The sequence below is a fragment of the Xyrauchen texanus genome, chromosome 2, assembly GCF_025860055.1.
Source record: "Xyrauchen texanus isolate HMW12.3.18 chromosome 2, RBS_HiC_50CHRs, whole genome shotgun sequence".
Lineage (NCBI taxonomy): Eukaryota > Metazoa > Chordata > Actinopteri > Cypriniformes > Catostomidae > Xyrauchen > Xyrauchen texanus.
Window position 1 is genome coordinate 9,794,899 of NC_068277.1, and position 23,000 is coordinate 9,817,898.

Below are 23,000 nucleotides of genomic sequence, written 5' to 3' on the forward strand. Positions count from 1 at the left end.
CACTTTCAATGTTCCTGTCGAGCAATGACTCCAAGTGGAGAACCAAACTAAAAAAAGAAGTGATTGATGTTACAAGCATTCAAAGGTTTTTTCCTTGGTCCACAGAAATAAAAACAAATTTTGGGCATGAAAGTAAAGACAATTTCAAAAGATATACATTTTCCACTACACACTACACACCTGTTCTATATACATTATTTATGACCTGCCAAATCACCTTCATCAAGTCCAAAGCTTTGGGTACAACTTTACAAATGGCACAAACCTCCATTAAATCACCTTTATTAGAACTGTTCTTCTGCCGTCCTCTATCCAATCAAACGCTCCACCAGAATGTTCCAGTAAACCTTCACAGGAAGCCTGTTTCCAGGTTTTCAAGGCACTTTTCCATTTTTCATGGCTGTGAATAGCTCTTCTAATGCAGAGCATTTGTAAAACCATAAAATGACCAATGCCATAAACAAATACTCTGTATTTTCACAAGAAGTATTGGGTAGATTACTTCTGAAATGTAATCTGGTACTGATTAAAAGTTATTTTTGTATTACATATTGCATTTTTTCATGGAAATCAAATTTTAATTGTATGAAGAACCAATTTGCACTCCATTCATAAAACATTAATAGGGCTGACATTCGATTAAAATTGTTTATCAAATTAATTACATGGTATGCTGATTAATTAATAAAATGAATCACAATTAATCACATATAAATATTCGCTGAAAAATCCCCTCAAATAACAATAATGATACATAATTATATGTAGCTACATTTAATTCATTATAAATACAAACATTTATATATAAACCCTGATAATTCATGATAATTAAAATGCATTACATTATTGTCACAGACGGGCAAACGATGCGTCAGTGTACACCTGCATTGGTTGCATCACCTCATATTTGTACTGCTTTTTAAGTCAATAAATATAGTTTTAAACTTAGAAAAACACGTCTTGAGATCCCCGTGTTCAGATTTGCGTTACATAAAGCTGTTTGAAAGCAAGCACGTGTTCTTATCATGTGCTGTCTGCTCTCATTAATACCCATTTCACATCGCAAGCCGGAGCAAGACTTGAACAAATCTTCAGCTTAACTACATAGTGACTACAGCTGCAGACCCGTGAGGGCTTTAACGCTTTTCAGCGTTTTCACAGCATCGACTCTATACAGATAAAAGTGATTTCTATGTAACTACGGTGAGTATTTCTTTCAATAAAGACCATCATTTATAAAATGGTTATCAGGAGTGGGTCAGTAGTTATACATAGTTAAATTCAGCCATTGAATGAAAATATGTTTTTGTTTAAACACCAGCAAAAACGTTTAAGTGATAATAACTTTCCTCAAACCACAAAGATCGCAATTACAAAAAAATTCAAATAATAACTTCAAATCTGCACAAACGGCCGAAACAACTGCATCCCAGGATTTTTCCTTTTTTTCCTTATAAAAAGTATTTTGAGGGTCATAAATCACTTTGTGCTTCTCCACCGCCACAATCAGTCTTGTGTCGTCAATTGCTGTACACGAATGAGGGAAGTTTTGAATTTACCTACCTCATGGTCCGTCACGTGCAAGTGTTTACAAGTGAAAGCAAACTCATCTGTGATTGGGTAATGATGAAGCCTATAGACTCAGTCTATGTTTTATAGTACAGAACAGACTAATAGACAGCTTTTATCCTATTCTTCTTGTATTTTGTCACATCTCGTATTTTCAAGTTAAGTTGTAGTTTACTATAGTTTAAAATGTTAAACCCTACTTCTGCTTAAGCTCTATATTTCAAACATTTCTCATGGAAATATATATATATATATATTTTCCTTTTCATTTTTTTATGACATGCTCTAATTCATATAAAAGCACACAAGAACACTAATACATGCTTATTCTGTGCATTATGCACTTTTGGAGTCAAATCACCTACATTTTGTCCATGAACAGAGTGCTGTCACTTTAATTGAACTTGAGCAGCGCTGCAAAAATAGACTCAGAGCCGAAACCCCCGCTGTACTGCAGCTCATGCGACGCTCTGACATGCTGCTGATGCTTCTGCTCTAATCTGGTATTATGGACGCTGAAAAAAATACGCTCTGTACACGCCTCGCTCACGCCTGCGATGTGAAACAGGCATACGTTTTTTATTTCTCTCTCTGCGTAAAAGCTGAAGTTTTGCTTACTGCTCCCTGGAGAAAACAGGTGGTACTTCAAGCTTAAATTGCTCCAATGGCATTTTTTAACACATTATTTTTTGTAGAATTAATCACACTGAATTAGTGCATTAAATCGACAGCCCTATAAACATTAGTAAACATGAAATCAGTAACTGTAAAAGTAACTCAAATCTGATTGTACACAATTTTTAAATGTAATGGAATGTAATTGCAAGCACTTGATTTGTGTCATTTAAATATGTAATCCAGATTACCTGTAGTCCGTTACTAGAAGGATACATTTTCTCATACAAATAAATGGGTACTCATTTACTGATTGTAAACAGGGAATGTTTAGGCCTTTTTTTCCAGAATGATAGAATACTTGTTATGGTCATCCATTTCAGATTATTACTGTTAAAATGCCATATTTTATGAAATCCTAACCAGAATTGCCTCTTAAATGTGTTAAATGTGGTTTCCCCGCACTACAAAGTTGCTGTGTATGAACAAGATGCAACAGACTACTCCTTGTGAGATGTTCTACAGTTAAAAGCAACAGCAAGCCAGTACAAAATGTTTTTTATCTCAATGCAAAAGCGTGGAAATACAGTATATCCCCACTGCCATATTTTCCTATTTTGCGGTGATGTTAAGCAGCTCTCCAACTACCTCCACAGATTTTAAGATATTGGAAGTAAAGCTTTAAAAAAGAAAACAAAAGTAAAAAGCCAGCCCAGCACTAAAAACACTCTTGTGACTGAGAATTATCCCACTCTTTCCATCACACTATTGTGTTTAACTGTGTTTAATGTGTTTCTTGAATAATGGCAATGTCTTACAATGATCAAATTGTGCTCTAGCATTCAGTTCAAGGATTAGATTTTAAAATTACTCATTGTAAGGATACGACAGAGCAATAACCACCCAGAGTAAAATACTATTCCTCAGATGTTGCTCATTCATAGCTCAGAAGATGTATTGGAGTTCTCAGTTATGCTTCATTGAAGTACAAAACAAAACTGTTTCTCCTAAAAATTACTCTGTAACAATAAAATAAAAACAAATGAGACAATGGTTGATATACTGTACAGTACAGTAAGAGTAAAGAGCTATAACATGAGGATAGTATAACTCAAATACATTGGTCTTGGAAGCATTTGATGACAAATGTTTGAGTTCATATTGAAATGTCAGACTTTTGCTTGTAGAGTTGGCAAATCTGAGCACAGTTTGAGACATTGTGGTTATATAAAAATTATGGTATTTTTCTTAGAAGTAGAACACTGCATAAGAACACTCCATTTACTCAACATTTAATCTAATTGCTGTCTAGGTGAAACAATTGAGATTTGGCTCTCACTTGTGATTTGTCTTTCCTACAGGCTCCAACACAAAATTCGATAAGTATTCTTGTGATTGGTCATTACACGTTGTCTGGAAACGTACTGTAACTATCTGGATTAGATCAGACTATTAGACTATTTTCCCCTGTCTGCTTCAACAGAAAATGGCAAATCAATAAACAACGAACTGTAAACAAAACATTTCTCCATTCTTTAGTAAGCTGTAGAAAACATCTCACTCATTCGAAACTATTCTGCACAGATGGATAGAAAATTCCCTGGCGATCTCAGAGCCAAACAATTCATCAGCATTGAAAAACTCATCTTTTACTTGTGATTATCTGATGTAAAGCTGTTGTATCTCTGTCTATTACTTTTGACAGAGAGATTGGATTTTCTTTTAGTAGCTGGGATTTAAAATACAGTTTCATCTTCCCTGAGAATCTTACCTACTACTTCACCCAACCCCGTTTCTCGAGTTTTCCCTGTCAGGAGTCAATGTCTTCATTCATCATTATTCTTTTGCCTCATCCTGCTGTTGTTCTGCTCCCTTTCTGCTGGGATCAGGTATCACAGCACCTTCTTTGTCTATTTGTGCAAACATTTACTGACCACCCTGAGAGACATTATCAGCAGTGACTCTCTCGCTCAGGACATCAGTGCACATGCCACAATTGGATCCTTTCAGTCTTTCCAGAAATCACAAAATCAACCCCATCTGAATTTGAGAGCAATATTTAGCTCAGCTTTCTTGGTTTTTTAAATAATATATTCTGTAGACTATCCTTTTAAAGAAATGTATGATTAAAGTTTAAAAAAATCTTTCATTAATGAGGAATAAAATGAGGACGAAATGAGAAAAATGTAAGATTTAGTGATGATGTCATCATCATATTTGTTTGCATACTTAAAGGTGTATTTACTTTCATAATTTATGTGTTTTTTGTTGGTGTTGGTTTTTGTGTTTTGCAGCATTGAAAATTGTAACAAATTAGATTAATATATGCAGATTAATTAATTGAATTAATTGCAATTAATCGCATATATGAAAATTAACTGAAAAAAATGCTCCCAAATAAAGAGAATTAAAATGTATAATACAAAACAATTCCAATAAATATGCATATAATATTTAATAAATGATGCAGGCTTATAGGTTCTTTGAACTTGTTATCTGTTAATAAGCTGAGTTTGCAAGTAAACCTGTTTCCTGAAACCCTCCACCACCCCAGCTTCAAATGTCTAGATCTGTTACATGGGGATTGTATGTGTCTAATTGTGCAGAAGCATGTCATACATCATACCCACATTCTGTATCTTTCAGAAAGTTGTCATGACTGAATCACAATAATTCAGATATTCAGAATAAATATGTTGCATTATTGTGGCTGATGAGTAAAGCATTGATAATACAAAAAGTGGCAATATATTGTTTTTATATCCCATATTTACATTTATGCATTTGGCAGACGCTTTTATCCAAAGCGACTTACAGTGCAATTATTACAGGGACAATCCCCCCGGAGCAACCTGGAGTTAAGTGTCTTGCTCAAGGACACAATGGTGGTGGCTGTGGGGATCGAACCAGGGACCTTCTAATTACCAGTTTACCAGTTATGTGCTTTAGACCACTACACCACCACCACTACATATCATTGAAGATAAGCCTACAGGCGACAGCAATTCATTTTGCAATTGAGTTCATCAATCGACCCTGTTCTCACTGGATGCAATTTTTCGTCTTCACTATTTTTAAATTGTCGGTCCATGTACAAATGCATCAGCTGGGTGCTTCTGGAATGTCTCACTGTCTCCCACTCTCTTTTAGCTTCTTAAATGCTACTTTTTAAGATGCTATGTAAGAATAAAAGTTGCTTAAATCAGTGGTTCTCAAAGTGTGGGGCGCACACATTCAGCAAAAATAGTGAAAATACATGCAATTTCTACACCTCTGCTTGTTCTCCTGTTTTGTTAAACTTTTGGCAGGCACCGCAGCGTGAACTGCTCAAAGCATGTTATAGTGTCAGGTGCGCTCTCAGCTGCGCTTAAGTAAACAAAGATGTCTCGCGCGCCAGGATCAAATGGGGAAAACTATGAATTTACACTGATATTTCAGTCTGTCCCTCACACAACACTATCGAATGGCTTCAGATGAATTGATATATAAGGCCCTGTATCACCATCCTCTCATCCCACAGTATTGTCATTGACACACGGTACATTTTACTTATCTCAGTGCTAGCCAGGATGGGCCAATCACAGTTGTTTATTCTTAATGGAATTTAATGGAGTTTAAAAATGCTTTTATAGATACTACTGAGGTGGATTAACATTCACAGACATGAATCCTTGGCATTATTATTATTATCTTTTTGTTTTGTTTTTAATAACAATCCAGAGTAAATGTCTCCACTGAGAGAAAAACGTTCTGCTATTTAAATGCAAATGAATGGGGGATTCGGTTTGCAATGTGTTCATGCACAGGGGTTACTCCTGCAGCAGTATCACTTTTTATTTACTTATTTTTCCTTCTGTATTTGTATGGTTTGAAAGTGTTTATGCATGATTAAAATGTTTTATGTATTTTTGTAATTCAAAAAGTACACACAAAATAATAGAACAGTGTAGTCATTGTGAGGTTCATTCATTCAGTTTTAATAGTATTTTTACATAAAACTTTTTTACGTGCAATGGATTTTTGTTGTTTCAAAGGGGGGCGTGACCAAATACATTTGAGAACCACTGGCTAAAACTTTGAAAATTGCATCTTCAGACCTCTGCATTTGTGCTTCGTCCAGCTGTCAACAACGCATCTGCACTGCTTGTGAGGTTTACTGAGGCGTACTTACTGCCCCCTACTGACACATTTACATTTACTCATTTGGCAGACGCTTTTATCCAAAGCGACTTACAAAAGAGGAAGAACATCAGCGAATCATCTTAGGGAGACAGTGGTACAAAAAGTGCCATATTACAAAGTTTCACTATCATCAGAATAGTATACAAATCAGATTTAAGTGCAACAAGAAATGTAAAAAATTATTTTTTTTTTTTTAGTGAACGGTTAAGTGCTTTTGGAAAAGATGTGTTTTTAGCCGTTTTTTGAAGATAGAGAGTGAGTTAGCTTCCCGGATTGAGTTGGGAAGGTCATTCCACCACCGTGGTATGATGAAACTGGAAGTCCGGGAAAGTGTTTTGGTGCCTCTTTGTTTTGGTACGACAAGGCGACGTTCCTTAGCCGACCGCAGGCTTCTGGTGGGAACGTAGCTCTGCATAAATGTTTTTAGGTATGCTGGAGCAGACCCAGTGACTGTTTTATATGCCAGCATCAGGGCCTTGAATTTAATACGTGCATGAACCGGCAGCCAGTGGAGAGAGACAAAGAGAGGTGTAACGTGCTCTCTTAGGTTCATTAAAGACCAGACGTGCTGCTGCATTCTGGATCATTTGCAGGGGTCTAATAGCACATGTAGGAAGGCCTGCAATGAGAGCGTTACAGTAGTCCAGTCTAGTTATGACAAGGGACTGAACGAGCAGTTGTGTGGCATGTACAGAGAGGAAGGGTCTTATCTTCCTGATATTGTAGAGTGTAAATCTACATGATCTTGCAGTTTTTGAAATGTGGTCTGTGAAATTTAGCTCATCATCAATGGTTACCCCTAGATTTCGTTTTGGAAGGCGAAACTGTAGTTGGACCCAGCTGCACGGTGATGTTGTGTTCACGGCTCACAAAAACACAAAAGTGCATGCACGTTAAGCTTTAATTGTTTTGATGGTAGGAAAAAAACATACTTTTATTACGGAATATACGTATGGGTCAGGAGGCATGATTAATCGCATTACATTTTTTTTATATAATTATGAATGTATTCAATCTTTTTTATGTTTAAGTTTTTATGCTATAAGAAAAACACGAGTTTCCAGAAAAAGCTAAATTCAACCCCTAGTTTGAGTTAGTTCTGTTGGTGTTTATATCTGACTACTTGTTACTCCGCTTGGATGTCTATTTGCTAAATAAATAAGTGGACTTGAAATTTATATTTGAAATTATTCTATTAGCTTACTTGTAGAGATTGCAGAGTGATACGAGAAGTAGGATAGATGACTCGCATTGACCCGTCTGATATCACTTTGTACCCGGATGTGCAGTCACTATACAGAAATATCTCACCGACGGATGGTGTGATTAACCATTCAGAATTAAGCATCCTAGTGAGCCATGTAAAAACTGTTGTTATTCGCTCCATTGGATATTTGCATAACTGTACTTGACTGTCCCAGGCAACCGATTTTCTATATATTATAGCTGTGCTAGATTCATGCCCCTCTTATCTCTCCGTGGTCGCTTTCTTCACACTTAATAAACTAATTTAAACTCAAATCAATATTTCATGTCCTTTTAACTATTTATTAAGTAGCTATATACTAAGTGGGATAATGTATAGTCAGCCAGAGCAATGCAAAACCTCTCTGCTTTACATCGGGGTCCTGATCACCATGCCGTGTTTATTTTGCGAATAAAGACTGACAGACTATACACCATTTCTTACTTAAAAAGAACTACTTTACAACAGTGTTAAATTTCTCTAACTCTTTGTTAAACCATTACAATAGCTACTTATACAATGTAACTCATTGAACCACATTCCACTGATGCATGTGTAGAGGGAAAAAAATGAGTGAGAGAGAGAAAGGTATCTCACCTGAGGTGTCATACCATGACAGAGGTAAAGGATGGGAATGTTGTCAGTTTCTGGCCCTTGATCAAGACACAAGTCATTCTTCAGAGAGTTCCTTAGCTGAGAGAAACATGATGCATATCAGCTTAAGAGAATTTAGACATCTTCAATCACGTGCATGATGACATATTTTTGCTTTTGCATAGATGAGAATTAAAAGTTTCCTGAACACCCGCTCCATTTTCCATTAATCACCCAAACAGATAGTCCCGCCCCCAATCTAACGCCATTGGTTGAGCCAATGTTACTGTTTCAGACTGGTTAGAAATCTCAAACAACCAGATGAATGTGTTGAAACTGCCACAGAGCCACAGTGTTTACACTTTTCGGAGAAATCAACCCAAAAATGGCTTTTGTATAGTTGTCTCTGCATATTAAGCAGGGATTTGAAAAAAATATATTAACATTGAAAAAAAAAAAATCACACAACTCATCTGAAGCAGAATACACATCAGGTAAAACCCAAGGCTGTTTCTCAAGCAGCCATAATGTGGTTCAGTTCTCTTTTTCTAAACAGCTTCTCATTAAAAACATCATTTTCATAAGTGTATGCTTATGGATTCATACACATGAATCATCTAAATTATATTTCAGCCAAAGTATGATTCACTGTCACATACTATTTTCCACAAATGACTTGAACTCACTGTAGTAAGTTACCTGATTTTACCACTGAAGTGCTTATCGGTAAAATGATTTTACGGCAGCCTATTCGCGTGACAATGGCAACAGTTTTTGCAAAACAAAAGCGAGTGAAATTATGTTGTAATCAGATGTGGTTTAGATGCATCTTTAAATGAGTCAACTGTACCTCCCTAACCTAAAACTTTAATCTAAACCTAACCAATGGTGTTCAAAAAGATAACAGACATCCTTACCCTAAACCAACACCTAAACCCAACCGCTAGTGTTCATGATGATAAATAAGAGGTGAACAAAAAAGACATCCTTAACCTAAACCTAAACGATGCACATTTACTGAAGCAACCAAATCATATTGTGTCGCATCTATGACAGATTCGCTTCGCTTCGTTTTCACTTTCGAACATCCTTGGCTGGGCTTGAGGTTTGGTCTCAGAGTCCAAAGTCCAACACTCTATCAGGTGAACTACCGCGGAAGATTATTGCATTGGAATAAGTGTGCAAATGTAGGTGGGTCTGTATTGCAAGCGTTAAAATAGTATTGTTTTTCAAATTATGCGTTAGAGTAAAAGTGTTTTGATATCACAACAAAGCAGGGTGTTTTTGTGAAAGTGAATAAAACACAGTTGTTGTAGTACCTCTAGTGGCACTTTTCCACTGCATGTTACGGTTCGACTCGCCACAACTCTACTTGCTATAAGTTTCTGAGCTTGCATTTTCACTGCAGTTTAGTGCCATCTCAACGTGGGTGGGATTATAGGCTGATCGTCATAGTTGCGCCGCCTCTGCTGCCGTGACATCTTTTAAACATGATACAAACTGACCAAAACAATAATACGAGCGCTAGCTGTTAGCTACTGGCTCATTGTGCTGCATAAAGCAGTTGTTGCATGGTGATTTTACACAAGTGTAACAGTTAAATTGGCCTGGTTGTTTTAAAAGCAAGCTTTCCAGTAGCTGGTCAACTAAAGATTTAACGTATACAGTAAACGCAACAAAATTTACCATCCTCCATCGTGGACTCACATTGTTCGCCGGATTAGATAGCTTCCATTTGGTCGAACCACTTCCACTTTTCCTTGATGGTTCTGTAGTCACTTAATTTTTGTAACCTTTTCCCTACACTGTTGGTAGATCCGGTGGTAGCATATGGTGAAACAGCTGATACACTTCCTGAGAGACTTTTTAATTTTGCTCATCGCTAACGAGTGGACCGTCTGCACCTCGTTTATTGACCACGGCGTTGTTTTGCGCAACAGCCATTTCTTTTTTCACAATTCGAAAGTCACGTGAAGAAATTATACTGTTATCGCTGTTACTAACTTTAAACAAGCGTGTTGATGTTGCGTGCCGGAAATCCAGTGAAGCTGGTAGTGACAAGTCTCCCTGACCAATCAGTGATCTGCAGGATTTTGACGTCACATTTAGTATCGGCTCGCTTGGAACCTCGACCGAGGTGGTACTAAAAAAAAAGTCAGGTACCAGGTACTGTCCACAGTGGAAAACCCCAAAAAAGCATGCAGAGTCGAGTTGAGTACAGTTGTACCGTGCAGTGGAAAAGCCCCATAGTATTGACTTCACCAAATAAATATTTAACACTATAGTAACGTTTATTCTATGAGACTAAGTTACTTTACGCAGAGCCTCAAAAAATAAATACAAATTCTCTGTAGGTTTAGGGGTTTATTTTAACTGTTAAATTGAGTGAAAATAACGTTAAAACACAAGCCTGTTTGTATCAGTGACAATAGACTTTCTTGCAGAGCACTTCCGTAGATCTAATCTCTGTTGTGGCATTTTCTGCTGGATTCGCTTGAACACTACTGTGCTTTTTATTACCGTGTGCTGAATTTCTTGTCAAAGTGATTGAAAGGCTCATCAAATGCAGTCAGTCAGAATAAAGTAATGAGGACGAGAGCTATTTCTGAGCCCTTTACTCCCGGAATTCATTTCAATAAGGCTGACCTAATTTCCACAGTTTTTAAATTGCGTCTCTGAAAACACATATGCACAGGATGAGCACTACACCTCCAGCAACAGCTTGTTTCTTCATCAATATTGAGTCAAGTGCATTATTATTTTGTCTAGTGGGAAATAAGGGAATGAATTGTTTGGACTTGACATGCATGGCTAATATAAACAGTATGGGTGTGCTACACATCAGAGACTACCAGTGCAGGCATCACTTTGTCAAGCAATTTGGAAAATCCTTTTCAGATGCTTCAGACGGAACAGTGAGTGGGTTTTACACATGGCAAGCTGCTGCTCACAAATCCAGCCTCAACGGTAGAATATGTGGGCATTGACAAAAGCCTGTCGCTTATTCAGCACTCACAGGAATAGCAGTTAAAGCATTAGCTGTGTGGAGAGAGCTAGAGAGAAAGAGAGAGAGAGAGAGAGAGACTGTCTTGCTACCACCACTGCTCTGGACTGGATTAGACTTTTCACAACACAATAGAGTTGTTCAGCCATAACGTACATTTGTAGGCCAAACTGGAAGGCTAATTCACCGTGGGTTTCCTCTGGACTTTCCAATGGGTTTTAGAATAGCAGTTTTTGAAGTATAAGTAAACTAAGATTTGTTGTTAAAGGAATAGTTCACCCAAAATGAAAATTCTGTCATAATTACTCAACATAATGTCATTCAAAACCAATATGACCGTTTTAATGAGCATCACATGTCATACTTTCAAAATAATGGCAGTGGATAGTGCCTCATTTTAAAGCTTAAAAAAGGACTCATATTATCAGGGCTCAGTTGGTAGAGGGGGTCAGCCACTAATCACAGGGTTGGTGGTTCGAATCCCGGCCCACATGACTCCACATGCCGAAATGTCCTTGGGCAAGACACTGAACCCCAAGTTGCTCCCAATGGCAGGCTAGCACCTTGCATGGCAGCTCTGCCGCCATTGGTGTATGAATGTGTGTGTGAATGGGTGATTGGGACACATTGTAAAGCGCTTTGAATAATGTTAAGGTTAAAAAGGTGCTATATAAGTGCAGACCATTTACCATTTACTCAAAAATATCATTAAAGTAGTCAGTGGTGGACGAAGTACACATACCATGTACTTGAGTTAAAGTAAAGATACTCAAGGTAAAATATTACTCAAGTAAAAGTAGAAGTGCTGCCTTTAAACATTCACTTGAGTAAAAGTACTAAAGTATTTGCCTTCAAATGTACTTAAGTATCCAAGTACTATGATTTTTTATGGCCATAATGTCCTATTATAATTTGTCACAAGACTCTTGCTTAACTCAGTTTACATGAAGACTAATGTCACTCTTGGCACACCAATCTATTAATAAAATGACATTAATTAGTCAGATGTGTGTGTATATATATATATATATATATATATATATATATATATATATATATATATATATATATATATATATATATATATATATATATATATACAGTGAGGAAAATAAGTATTTGAACACCCTGCTATTTTGCAAGTTCTCCCACTTGGAAATCATGGAGGGGTCTGAAACTGTCATCGTAGGTGCATGTCCACTGTGAGAGACATAATCTAAAAAAAAAAATCCAGAAATCCCAATGTATGATTTTCTTTAACTATTTATTTGTATGATACAGCTGCAAATAAGTATTTGAACACCTGAGAAAATCAATGTTAATATTTGGTACAGTAGCCTTTGTTTGCAATTACAGAGGTCAAAAGTTTTCTGTAGTTTTTCACCAGGTTTGCACACACTGCAGGAGGGATTTTGGCCCACTCCTCCACACAGATCTTCTCTAGATCAGTCAGGTTTCTGGGCTGTCACTGAGAAACACGGAGTTTGAGCTCCCTCCAAAGATTCTCTATTGGGTTTAGGTCTGGAGACTGGCTAGGCCACGCCAGAACCTTGATATGCTTCTTACAGAGCCACTCCTTGGTTATCCTGGCTGTGCGCTTCGGGTCATTGTCATGTTGGAAGACCCAGCCTTGACCCATCTTCAACGCTCTAACTGAGGGAAGGAGGTTGTTCCCCAAAATCTCGCAATACATGGCCCTGGTCATCCTCTCCTTAATACAGTGCAGTCGCCCTGTCCCATGTGCAGAAAAACACCCCCAAAGCCGGATGGTGTTCTTGGGATGGTACTCATCATTCTTCTTCCTCCAAACACGGTTAGTGGAATTATGACCAAAAAGTTCTATTTTGGTCTCATCTGACCACATGACTTTCTCCCATGACTCCTCTGGATCATCCAAATGGTCATTGGCAAACTTAAGACGGGCCTTGACATGTGCTGGTTTAAGCAGGGGAACCTTCCGTGCCATGCATGATTTCAAACCGTGACGTCTTAGTGTATTACCAACAGTAACCTTGGAAACGGTGGTCCCAGCTCTTTTCAGGTCATTGACCAGCTCCTCCCGTGTAGTTCTGGGCTGATTTCTCACCTTTCTTAGGATCATTGAGACCCCACAAGGTGAGATCTTGCATGGAGCCCCAGTCCGAGGGAGGTTGACAGTCATGTTTAGCTTCTTCCATTTTCTAATGATTGCTCCAACAGTGGACCTTTTTTCACCAAGCTGCTTGGCAATTTCCCCGTAGCCCTTTCCAGCCTTGTGGAGGTGTACAATTTTGTCTCTAGTGTCTTTGGACAGCTCTTTGGTCTTGGCCATGTTAGTAGTTGGATTCTTACTGAATGTATGGGGTGGACAGGTGTCTTTATGCAGCTAACGACCTCAAACAGGTGCATCTAATTTAGGATAATAAATGGAGTGGAGGTGGACATTTTAAAGGCAGACTAACAGGTCTTTGAGGGTCAGAATTCTAGCTGATAGACAGGTGTTCAAATACTTATTTGCAGCTGTATCATACAAATAAATAGTTAAAAAATCATACATTGTGATTTCTGGATTTTTTTTTTAGATTATGTCTCTCACAGTGGACATGCACCTACGATGACAATTTCAGACCCCTCCATGATTTCCAAGTGGGAGAACTTGCAAAATAGCAGGGTGTTCAAATACTTATTTTCCTCACTGTATATATATTTGAATTGAATACATTTTTTGTGTGTTTAATTTTGGAGGGAAGGGTACTGTTCCCATAAGGTATAATACATTTACAGTATTTACTGTATATATTTTTCTCAAGTGTCTATGGTCATAATTATTAACATCCTAATGTTATGATACACTCACATAAACCTGCACAACGCCATTAAATATATACATACACACACGCACACGCTAGCACACACACACATATATATATATATATATATATATATATATATATATATATATATATATTCTATGTTATGGGAGCAACCAATTTCCCACCAAAATTAAACACAAAAAGGTATTAATGCAGTGTTTCTGCTACTCCCCAGAAAAAAAATGCTATTATATGCAAGTCATTTTAGTGTCAACATAATAAGCAATGTACATTATGCGTCAATATTTACCGATAATTGCTGCAATAATAGCTGCTGCTCTCTGCCCCGCTTAAAATCATTGGCAACACAATTTGTTTGGAACTATTGAGAGCTACACGAATCACGTGACCGCGCGGCGGCGAGATCACTGTTGCAACCGTCTATGTTCGCAACTCTCATATTTAACGGCTCTGGGGTGCATTTCCCGTACAACGACGTAACTTGCTGCTCCACTACCGTAGTACGATGCACTGTTGAAGAAATCAACTTGCTAGTCACGACTGTTTCCCGAAACCGTATTGTCGCAAATTGGTTGTTCAACCACGTTGGTTAATGATGTCACACATGTGGTGGAGTAAAAACTACTTTTAATGAATCTGTTTGCGATCGAATTAATGCTAGATGTTTTGCTATAAATTACGGACATGTCATCTGAGGACTATCTCATATTTTTCTCAGTTATTTGCTTTATTTCCAGATTCAATCATCAGGCTCGTTCTTACGCACTAGAGCACGTTCACACATGCGCACTCTTCAAAAACGGTGCTTTAAATCTATTGACAAACTAAAAGACATAAAGTACATTTGTATGTCTTCTAAATAAAAGATACTGATTGTACTGAATGTCATCTTGCTTATTTGGCTCAAGATAATAATTTATTAAGCCCACATGTTATAATAACAAGAAACTCTGCTTCTAACCACAGGTCGAGAGCTGTCGTTCCAACCACACAACTCTGCGATGCTGTTTGGGAATGTGCGTTGGAACGATGGTTTCGGGAAACACCGACTCGTTGAACTATGATGATAACGACGGAACTTGCGACCATAGTTGGCTAACGATGCTTTTGGGAAACGCACCCCTGGTTCGCGCTTAGTAGATGCCGCGCACTGTACTGTGATTGGTGGCTCGTTTGACCAATTACGTTTTTATCCACTCATAAATAAAAAGGAACGACTGATTTTGAAAATGTAGTAGAGTAAAAAGTAAGATATTTGACTTTGAAATGTAGTGGAGTTAAAGTAAAAGTCTCCCCAAATTTAAATACTTCAGTAAAGTACAGATACGCAAAAAAACTACTTAAGTACCGTAACGAATTACATTTACTTTGTTACTGTCCACCACTGAAAGTAGTCCAGTTCCATAAATGTAAGTCATTTTAAAGTGTACATATCGATGTCTATTTAATGCTAAAAACAATGCAAATTCTTGCATGAACACTCTCTCATAGCGCTCATTAACTCGGAATGGATGTCAAGATTTTAACTGAAAAAACGAAAAGTTAAATTTCAGGTTGTTCAACAGTTGACCAATTCGCCAAACACTTAAACTCAGCCATTGCGGTAGATGTACTCCTTATCTAGCAACTTATTAGCAATGTATGTTTTTAAAAACTCTGCATTACCGCAGAGTAATTTTGTCTTATTTTTCAGTAAAAATATCTAAACATCCTTAAAGGGGTCATGTAATGAGGAATACAATTTTCCTTAATATTTTGACATATATTCTACTATGAAATACTGTAAATTTTGGAACACTGTATATATATATATATATATATATATATATATATATATATATATATATTAGGGCTGTCAATTTAACGCATTAATTCAGTGCGATTAATTTTTTACTGAATTAATTGCAATGCCCCCGGACCATAATAAGGAAGATTCCCGAGAAATGCAATCTTGTAGTACCACCTGTTTACTCCAGAGGGCAGTAAGTGAAACTTCAGCTGTATGGCAATACACAGTTTATACAGTGAACAAAACAACCCTTCAGCAGACGACACAACAAAACATGCGTCACGTTCTTGCGTTCAAAACACTTGATGGAGCGCAAATTCGAACTAAGAGATCTCAAGATGTGTTCTAAGTATTAAACACAAGTATGTCTAATGCAGGTGTACATTGATGGGTCCTCAAACAAGCCCTCATAATAAATCTCGAACTGATTGACAAATTCACTTGTGTAATGGATTGTTGTGAACTGTATGCCAATGATTGACTTATGATCAATAATATGGTAGTAAACAATACATTGTATTCTAAAGCAGCTTTTTGTATTGTCTTATAAATGATTAACTCTTCTGCCACAAGAATGTAATGCATTTTAATTATCTGAATATTTTTTATTTTGTATATTTTTTTTTCAATATTTAAAGATAACTATGTATAATTATTTCATCATTATTTATTGAATTATTGTTATATGAGGGGCTTTCTTGTGAAATATTTGTATATGCGATTAATTAATCGGGACACCATGTAATTAATTCGATTAAAAAATGTATCGATTGACAGCCCTAATATTTATATATGTATATATAAAAAATTACTTTAGAAGTAGAATGATATAAGATATTAAATGTTGTTTTCAGAGAAATCTAACAAAATTTTGTTACGTTTTTTTCCCTTAACACAACGGCAAATAGTGTTTTTATTTTTATAAGCATAAACGTAACTACATTTTGTTCTATTTCTCTAAAATCACGACAAAATATCTTGTAATTTTGCTTCAAGTTAAATTATCTTGTTTTAAGAATGTTTGGATATTTAATCCAAGACAAAAATACAAATAAAGTAAATTATTTTCTGCAGTGTGCTACAAGTGTCACTTTGAGGTGCAGTATGACTGTGTGCAGTTTATATAGCACAACAAAATGTAAAGTCTCAAGTAATGTTAAACACAGACCTTATTTTACTTATCCATCAAAAACAGCTATTCTAAAATTAAATTGAAAACTCCCAAGGCAACCAATGCCTTGAAAATGCAAATTCTCTTTCCGTGTTTTAAGACTACAAACTGAAGTTGTATTCCAGAAATCACTGTTCTGTGAAATGAATCAATCTGACAAAATATACAGTTATTTGTGCTGTATTTGAGCTCTTTGTTTGTGGTTTATTATGTTGCTCTTGCATTTACAATTGTGTCCAGTTCATAACAGTTAGTTAACATTAATACTCACCACTCCATATGCAATGGTGTCTGTGTACATTCTCATCTCAGGGTAAATGTTCACTAGATACCAACGGAAGGTCTTACACTGCAGTCTTTTCCTCAGCGCTTTCCTTTCTGTGATGTCACCAATGTCTATCCCTGAGTCCTAAAGACACACAAAAACAAACCCGATTTGTGCACGGTTAAAACATTCATCTCTGGCGATTCGATCACAAAGTCAACAAAGACACATAGCTGTTTACACCTGTTATTAACTTGTGTCCCAAATGCATCTCCTGTGACCACTTGTGTTCAGATTTCATAGGGAGGGTCTTCGTGACTACATATATCACTTGCCATATTTCATTGTACGGTTTTATTACAGTACAACAAAGACCTCCATATACCACTGGAGATGAAATAAAAAAAAATAAAAAAAAACATCTTAAGTTCATGTTGTTCAAAGCAATAAAACCATGTCTTTATTCATGCATCCTCAACCATTTCCCTTTTCCTTTCAACATTCAGCTTAGTCCTGGGAATCACAGCAATTTCACCACGCCTTCCGCTCTTACTAGGTCTCAATTGCTGTCTCACTGATAAATACATGAGCAGGGCCAAAGCTCTCTAAATAAATGGAGCACTGCAACATATGGTTGGAAGCCAGACTGAGGGCTGGAGAACTATAAATGAGGTAATGGCTGTTTAACAGACAATAACAATAACAGCTGTATTTCTCAGTATGCATTCTAATCACTTTTCTACAAGCTTTCTGTGGTCTATTTTAATCAGGTCTATTTTGCACATGCACGACTTAAGAAATAAGAGCTGGGGAGACAAAACTGATCGTAAGTTTTATTCCCAACAAGGAGTGTGTGGCAGGGTGGAGGCTGGGGTCATGATTCTACACACCCGGTCCCTTATCAGGCTAATCAAGCCTCCGAGAGGGATAAAGGCTGACTGCAGAGGATAGTGTGGGAGAGAGAGATCGTTTACGGACATGTCCGTCGTGTGTGTTTGTGTCTTTTTAAGTTTATCATTAAAACTATTATTTATATTGCCAAGCCAGTTCTCGCCTCCTCCTTTCCTTCGAACTACGTTGCTCTGGTGCCGAAATCCGGGAAGGAGGAGGGATACGCCGTAGTAGAATTCTCGCCACTACCGTCCACCCCAACGGAGCAGCCGCGGCCATCTGTATGTGGAGTGGAGGACGGCCTCCGACCGCGAGGGGAGAAGGGGCTCCTAACCGACCGCCTGGAGCGGTCAGGGCCGCTGCCAGGGGCGAAGGAGTCCCCTACCAGCCACTGAAACGTGGTGGGGTCTGAGACTACCGACCGCGAGCGGGGAAGGGCTCGCTGCCGACCGCCTGGAGCGGGGGAGACCCCTTCTGTTCTCCGAGAACGCGGTGGGGCATTCCGTCCGCCAGGGGCTGGAGGACTGCCTCCGATCTGCCCGGAGAGGCGCGGCTGTCGTCCGTTAGAGGGTGGAGGAGTGGCCGAGGAACAAGCTACAGCGTATTGGAGAACTGGCGAGTACGTTTAAAAAAAAAAAATTCTCTCTCTTTCTCTTCTCTCTCTCTCTCTCTCTCTCTCTCTCTCACACTGCTGCCCAGCATTGGTCTTTTCCCTCTCGTTTACATTTTACAGTGTTTTTTTTATTATTTCTGTTTCCCTCCCCTTGTCCCCTCCCTCATCCAGGTAGACGGGGATGACCTGCCGGCAGACGGGGTGAAAGGTGTTTTACAAAGTGCTTTTTTTAAATATATATTTATAAAAGATTATTCTGCACTAGTACTTTAATGAGACTTGTTTATTTTTACTGTCTCTGGACAAGTTACACTACAATTTGTATACTTTAAGCCCCAGAAAAAAATATCAAAATGACTTTGAAATCAGTAAATGAAAACACATTCAGCATAGAAGAGGTGTATTGAAGTATTCAAGTAATGTTTTATGCATTAGATCTGGTTTCATATTGTGTGATTTCGACTTGTCTAAGAGCAAAAATTATGGTTGCAGTTAGGCACTTACAACAGAAGTAAATGGGGCCAGTCTATATGTAACGGTAGCCAGCTGGTACATAATAGCTCTCCTGGCCTTAAAAGATGCACTAGTTAGCAAGGCTAGGGGCCATGGTTTTTATAGCATCCTTGCTAGCCAAGCCGACTTTCATGCCGGGGACTGCTGGTTCGAATCTCGCTCGGGGTGGGTCGAGTAGGACCAGTGACACTGGTGCCATGACACAGATGGGAGTTTAATTTGGGGGGGTTGAGTGTAACGGTAGCCAGCTGGTACGTGATAGTTGTGCAATGTGTAAACATCACTCTCCTGGCCTTAAGAGATGCACTAGCAACCGAGGATAGGCGCCTTGACTTTTATAACCTCCTTGCAAGTGCGTCCAACTCCCACGCTGGGGATCGGTGGTTCAAATTCCTCTCGTGGTGGGTCGAGTAAGACCGGTGACACAAAGACAAAAAAATACACCACGTTTCAAAAGTATAGACACAAGACGTAAACATTATACATGTTAATTTAGTGTGATAAAATCTCTGTTCTACAAGATAATATTAGGTATATTATTATGCCACAAATGGTGTCACTTGATCTTGATATTCCTTTAACATACTCCCTTCCAAATCATTAGTTTAAATCAATGTTGCTTTGTCAAACCATCTCTGGATTAGCATGTCCTCTTGCTCGTAAGTTGCTTCTGGTAAAAGTGTCAGCTAAATAAATATATGTAAATGTCAACATGATTTTGAGTGGTATGAAGCAGACAGTAGATCTCACCTCCTGTGGAATGTTCCATGCCATGTAGACGTGGCTTTTAAACTCATCCATCCATACTTCAGCCACTCTCAGAGCATTTCTGCGTACGTGGGTTGTTAGATCCTCTGTGTAGGGCTTGTGGGCACGCTCGATATGGGCAATACGAGCACAGGGCAACACCTCCACACTTCCCCCGCACTGCCACACCTACACATATGCACATACAAAGAACCATGCATTCAATCAAGAAGCATTTTCATGCTGAGAAATCAAAAGGTCACCATTCTAGGTAAGATACAGATGGATGGGGAGCAGAACTTTTGTATGATTACCTGGTTCACTGTGTCTCTAAGACTAAAATTCTACTCATCTGGAATAGTTAATCCAAAAATGAAAATTCTGGCATAAGTCTTTTCAATAAAATTGCAGTTGATAGTTAATCACTTTAAAGTGAAATATAAAATAAAAAAGGGCCTAAAAGTATTAATAAAGTAGTCTGTGACACATGCATCATTTACATTTAGTCATTTATCAGATGATGAAACAATCTGAAATTCAATTAATTTTTTTGTGAAAACCTTGATGTCTATTTTGGGTTGATCAAATCAATACATATTGATAAATAATAATCAATATTAATGTTAAATTATATGAAGTAACCACATCTTTGCTTTTGTGTCGATGAAGTGGTACTTCAGCCTCATTGATGTTGCTGTGGGGGCAAAAAAGGTTGGGAATCTGATCCATACGACTCGTGTAGTTTAACCCATGTCTTCTGAAGCGTTATGATAGGTTTGGGGGTGAGAACAGACCAAAATGTAACTCCTTTTTCACTATAAATCTTGACATCTGCAGTCTTCTAGGCACAGTCATGATTTGAAGCTCGATTACACTTCATCGATCTAGCATTCTTGATACAGGCACAAAGTACTATGCATGTGCTCTGCATATGTGCCAAGTGCGAGGAAATGGTATCGAGCTTCAAATTGTACATTTTGGTCCGTTCTCTACCAAAGCGATCGTATCACTTAATAAGACATGGATTAAACCACTTGAGTCTTATGGATTATTTATATGCAGCTTTTATGTCCTTTTGTCACGAACCCCGCTCCTCTGCCCCATCCCCGCTTCGTCGCACACACACTCACTCCTCAAGCTCGCACGCTCGTTCCGCCCCCTCGAGCTCGCACGCTCGTTCCGCCCCCTCGAGCTCGCACGCTCGTTCCGCCCCCCTCGAGCTCACGCTCGTTTTGCTCCCTCGAGCTCTCACGCTCGTTTTGCTCCCTCGAGATCTCCTGCTCGTTAGCAGGTCTCTCTCCTCGGGCTCACATGCACGCTCCTATGGCCAGAACATTATGACCACCTGCACTCGTCTCAATCACCCCTTTATTCGTTTCACCTGCACTCGTCTCATCACCTTTCATTGTTTACACCTGCACCTTCCCCTATAAATACCACAGCACATCCGTTTCACGGGGGTAGGTTTGTGTTTAGTTTCCCGCATCTTTGCCCCCCGCTAGTCTCGTCTAGTTTTGCCCTCCTCTTGATTACCCCCTTAGCTTGCCAGCTCCTCGTTCCCCTAGTACCCCTGTCTACTCCCTTTGTTAGTTTTCCCGCCTCTCGATCCTGTTTACCCCGGCTTTGACCCTCGCTCCCCTCTACTACTCTCCCGGATTTGCCCCCTTTACTCTCTTTGATTCCCCGGCTTTTGGCCGTACGCTTCCCTCGACAACTCTTCACTGGATTTGCCCGTTTGTACTTTTTACTTACATTGTGACTGTCTCATCTTGTGTGTGTGTGTCCGGGTTACACCTTTTTAGAGCTTTGAAGTGTTTGACCATTGACTTACGTTGTATGGATATGAACACAAAAATAGATTTGTTTGTGTTTCACAGAATAAAGAAAGTCATTAAAGTTTGAGATGGCATAAGGGTGAGTAAATGATGGGAGAATTATAATTGTTGGAGGAATTATTCCTAGAAAGGAATGTTCCACACCATTTCTAAAGTATTCCCACTAGATGCAAACATTATACATGTAAACATGATTTTAGTATGTTCAAATTGCTTACAAAACTCTGTAATCCTGGTTTTGGAAATAACTTTACACAGATAAGGTTAATAAGTGATTTTATCACACCAAAATCATGCTAACATGTCTAAAGTTTACGTCTTGTTGCTATACTTTTGAATCTGTATTTTAATCTTTATGGACCCCATTCACATTTTTATATATATATATATATATATATAAATGAGGGGCAAGTAAAAAGTAAACACTTTGTCACAAATGATGTTGATTTAGCTTAACTTGTATTGAACCCAGAACATTCCTTTAATAAAATTTTCTCCTTTTGCGTTCTTCATAAGATAGATAATCCTAGAGGGTGGAATTACATTTTCAACCTTGGGTTAATTATTCTTTTAAAAATGCCCGAACCACCATGAGACCCAAAGGTGTCTGAGTAGGGATTTAATACTGTATAAAGGATGTTTCAAATATTGACTGGTCTCAAAAGAAAATTATAACAGAAACAATATCACATTATTTCATATCTGCCTATAGGACAAAAAGCTCTTGCAGCAACAATAAAAAATACATAACTCAATGTAAATGTATAAGGCCCTCTGGACTCCAGGCCTTCTGATTAGTCTAAACCATAAAGCACCTTACTTACATTCACAGTAAAATAAATAAATAAAAAGCATGCTAAAACCATAATGGAGAGCTGCAGTTTCAAGCCACATTTTTATGGTTTTAAGTTTGTCAGCCAAATTTCATATACCGCAGTCTGTTGAACAGTATGACTTCAGCATATGAGATGTCAGGACTTCACTTTGAAGCCAGAGGAAGAGATGAAGAATGTGGTAAGTATTTTATGAAGCTGAGCAGGAGTGGCAGTGATGAAAGACACCCGATCTAACAATGAGAGAGAGAGATGAAGCTCTCATGATTCCCTCAACAAGAATCCTTATGAATGTATATCTCATGACCAGCCATGACCCA

General features: G+C 38.1%; 1 protein-coding gene across 1 annotated transcript in view; it reads right to left on the reverse strand.

Moving 5' to 3' along the window:
* The window catches only part of LOC127660236 (polypeptide N-acetylgalactosaminyltransferase 18-like), a 129,974-nt gene that overhangs the window by 17,608 nt on the left and 89,366 nt on the right, over positions 1-23,000 (reverse strand). Inside the window, exons 7-9 of the mRNA XM_052150371.1 lie at positions 20,016-20,201; positions 17,255-17,392; positions 8,210-8,305 (exon numbers count right to left, since the gene is read on the reverse strand). Of these exons, the coding sequence (XP_052006331.1) occupies positions 8,210-8,305; positions 17,255-17,392; positions 20,016-20,201 (420 nt within the window). The remainder of the gene's footprint in view (positions 1-8,209; positions 8,306-17,254; positions 17,393-20,015; positions 20,202-23,000) is intronic.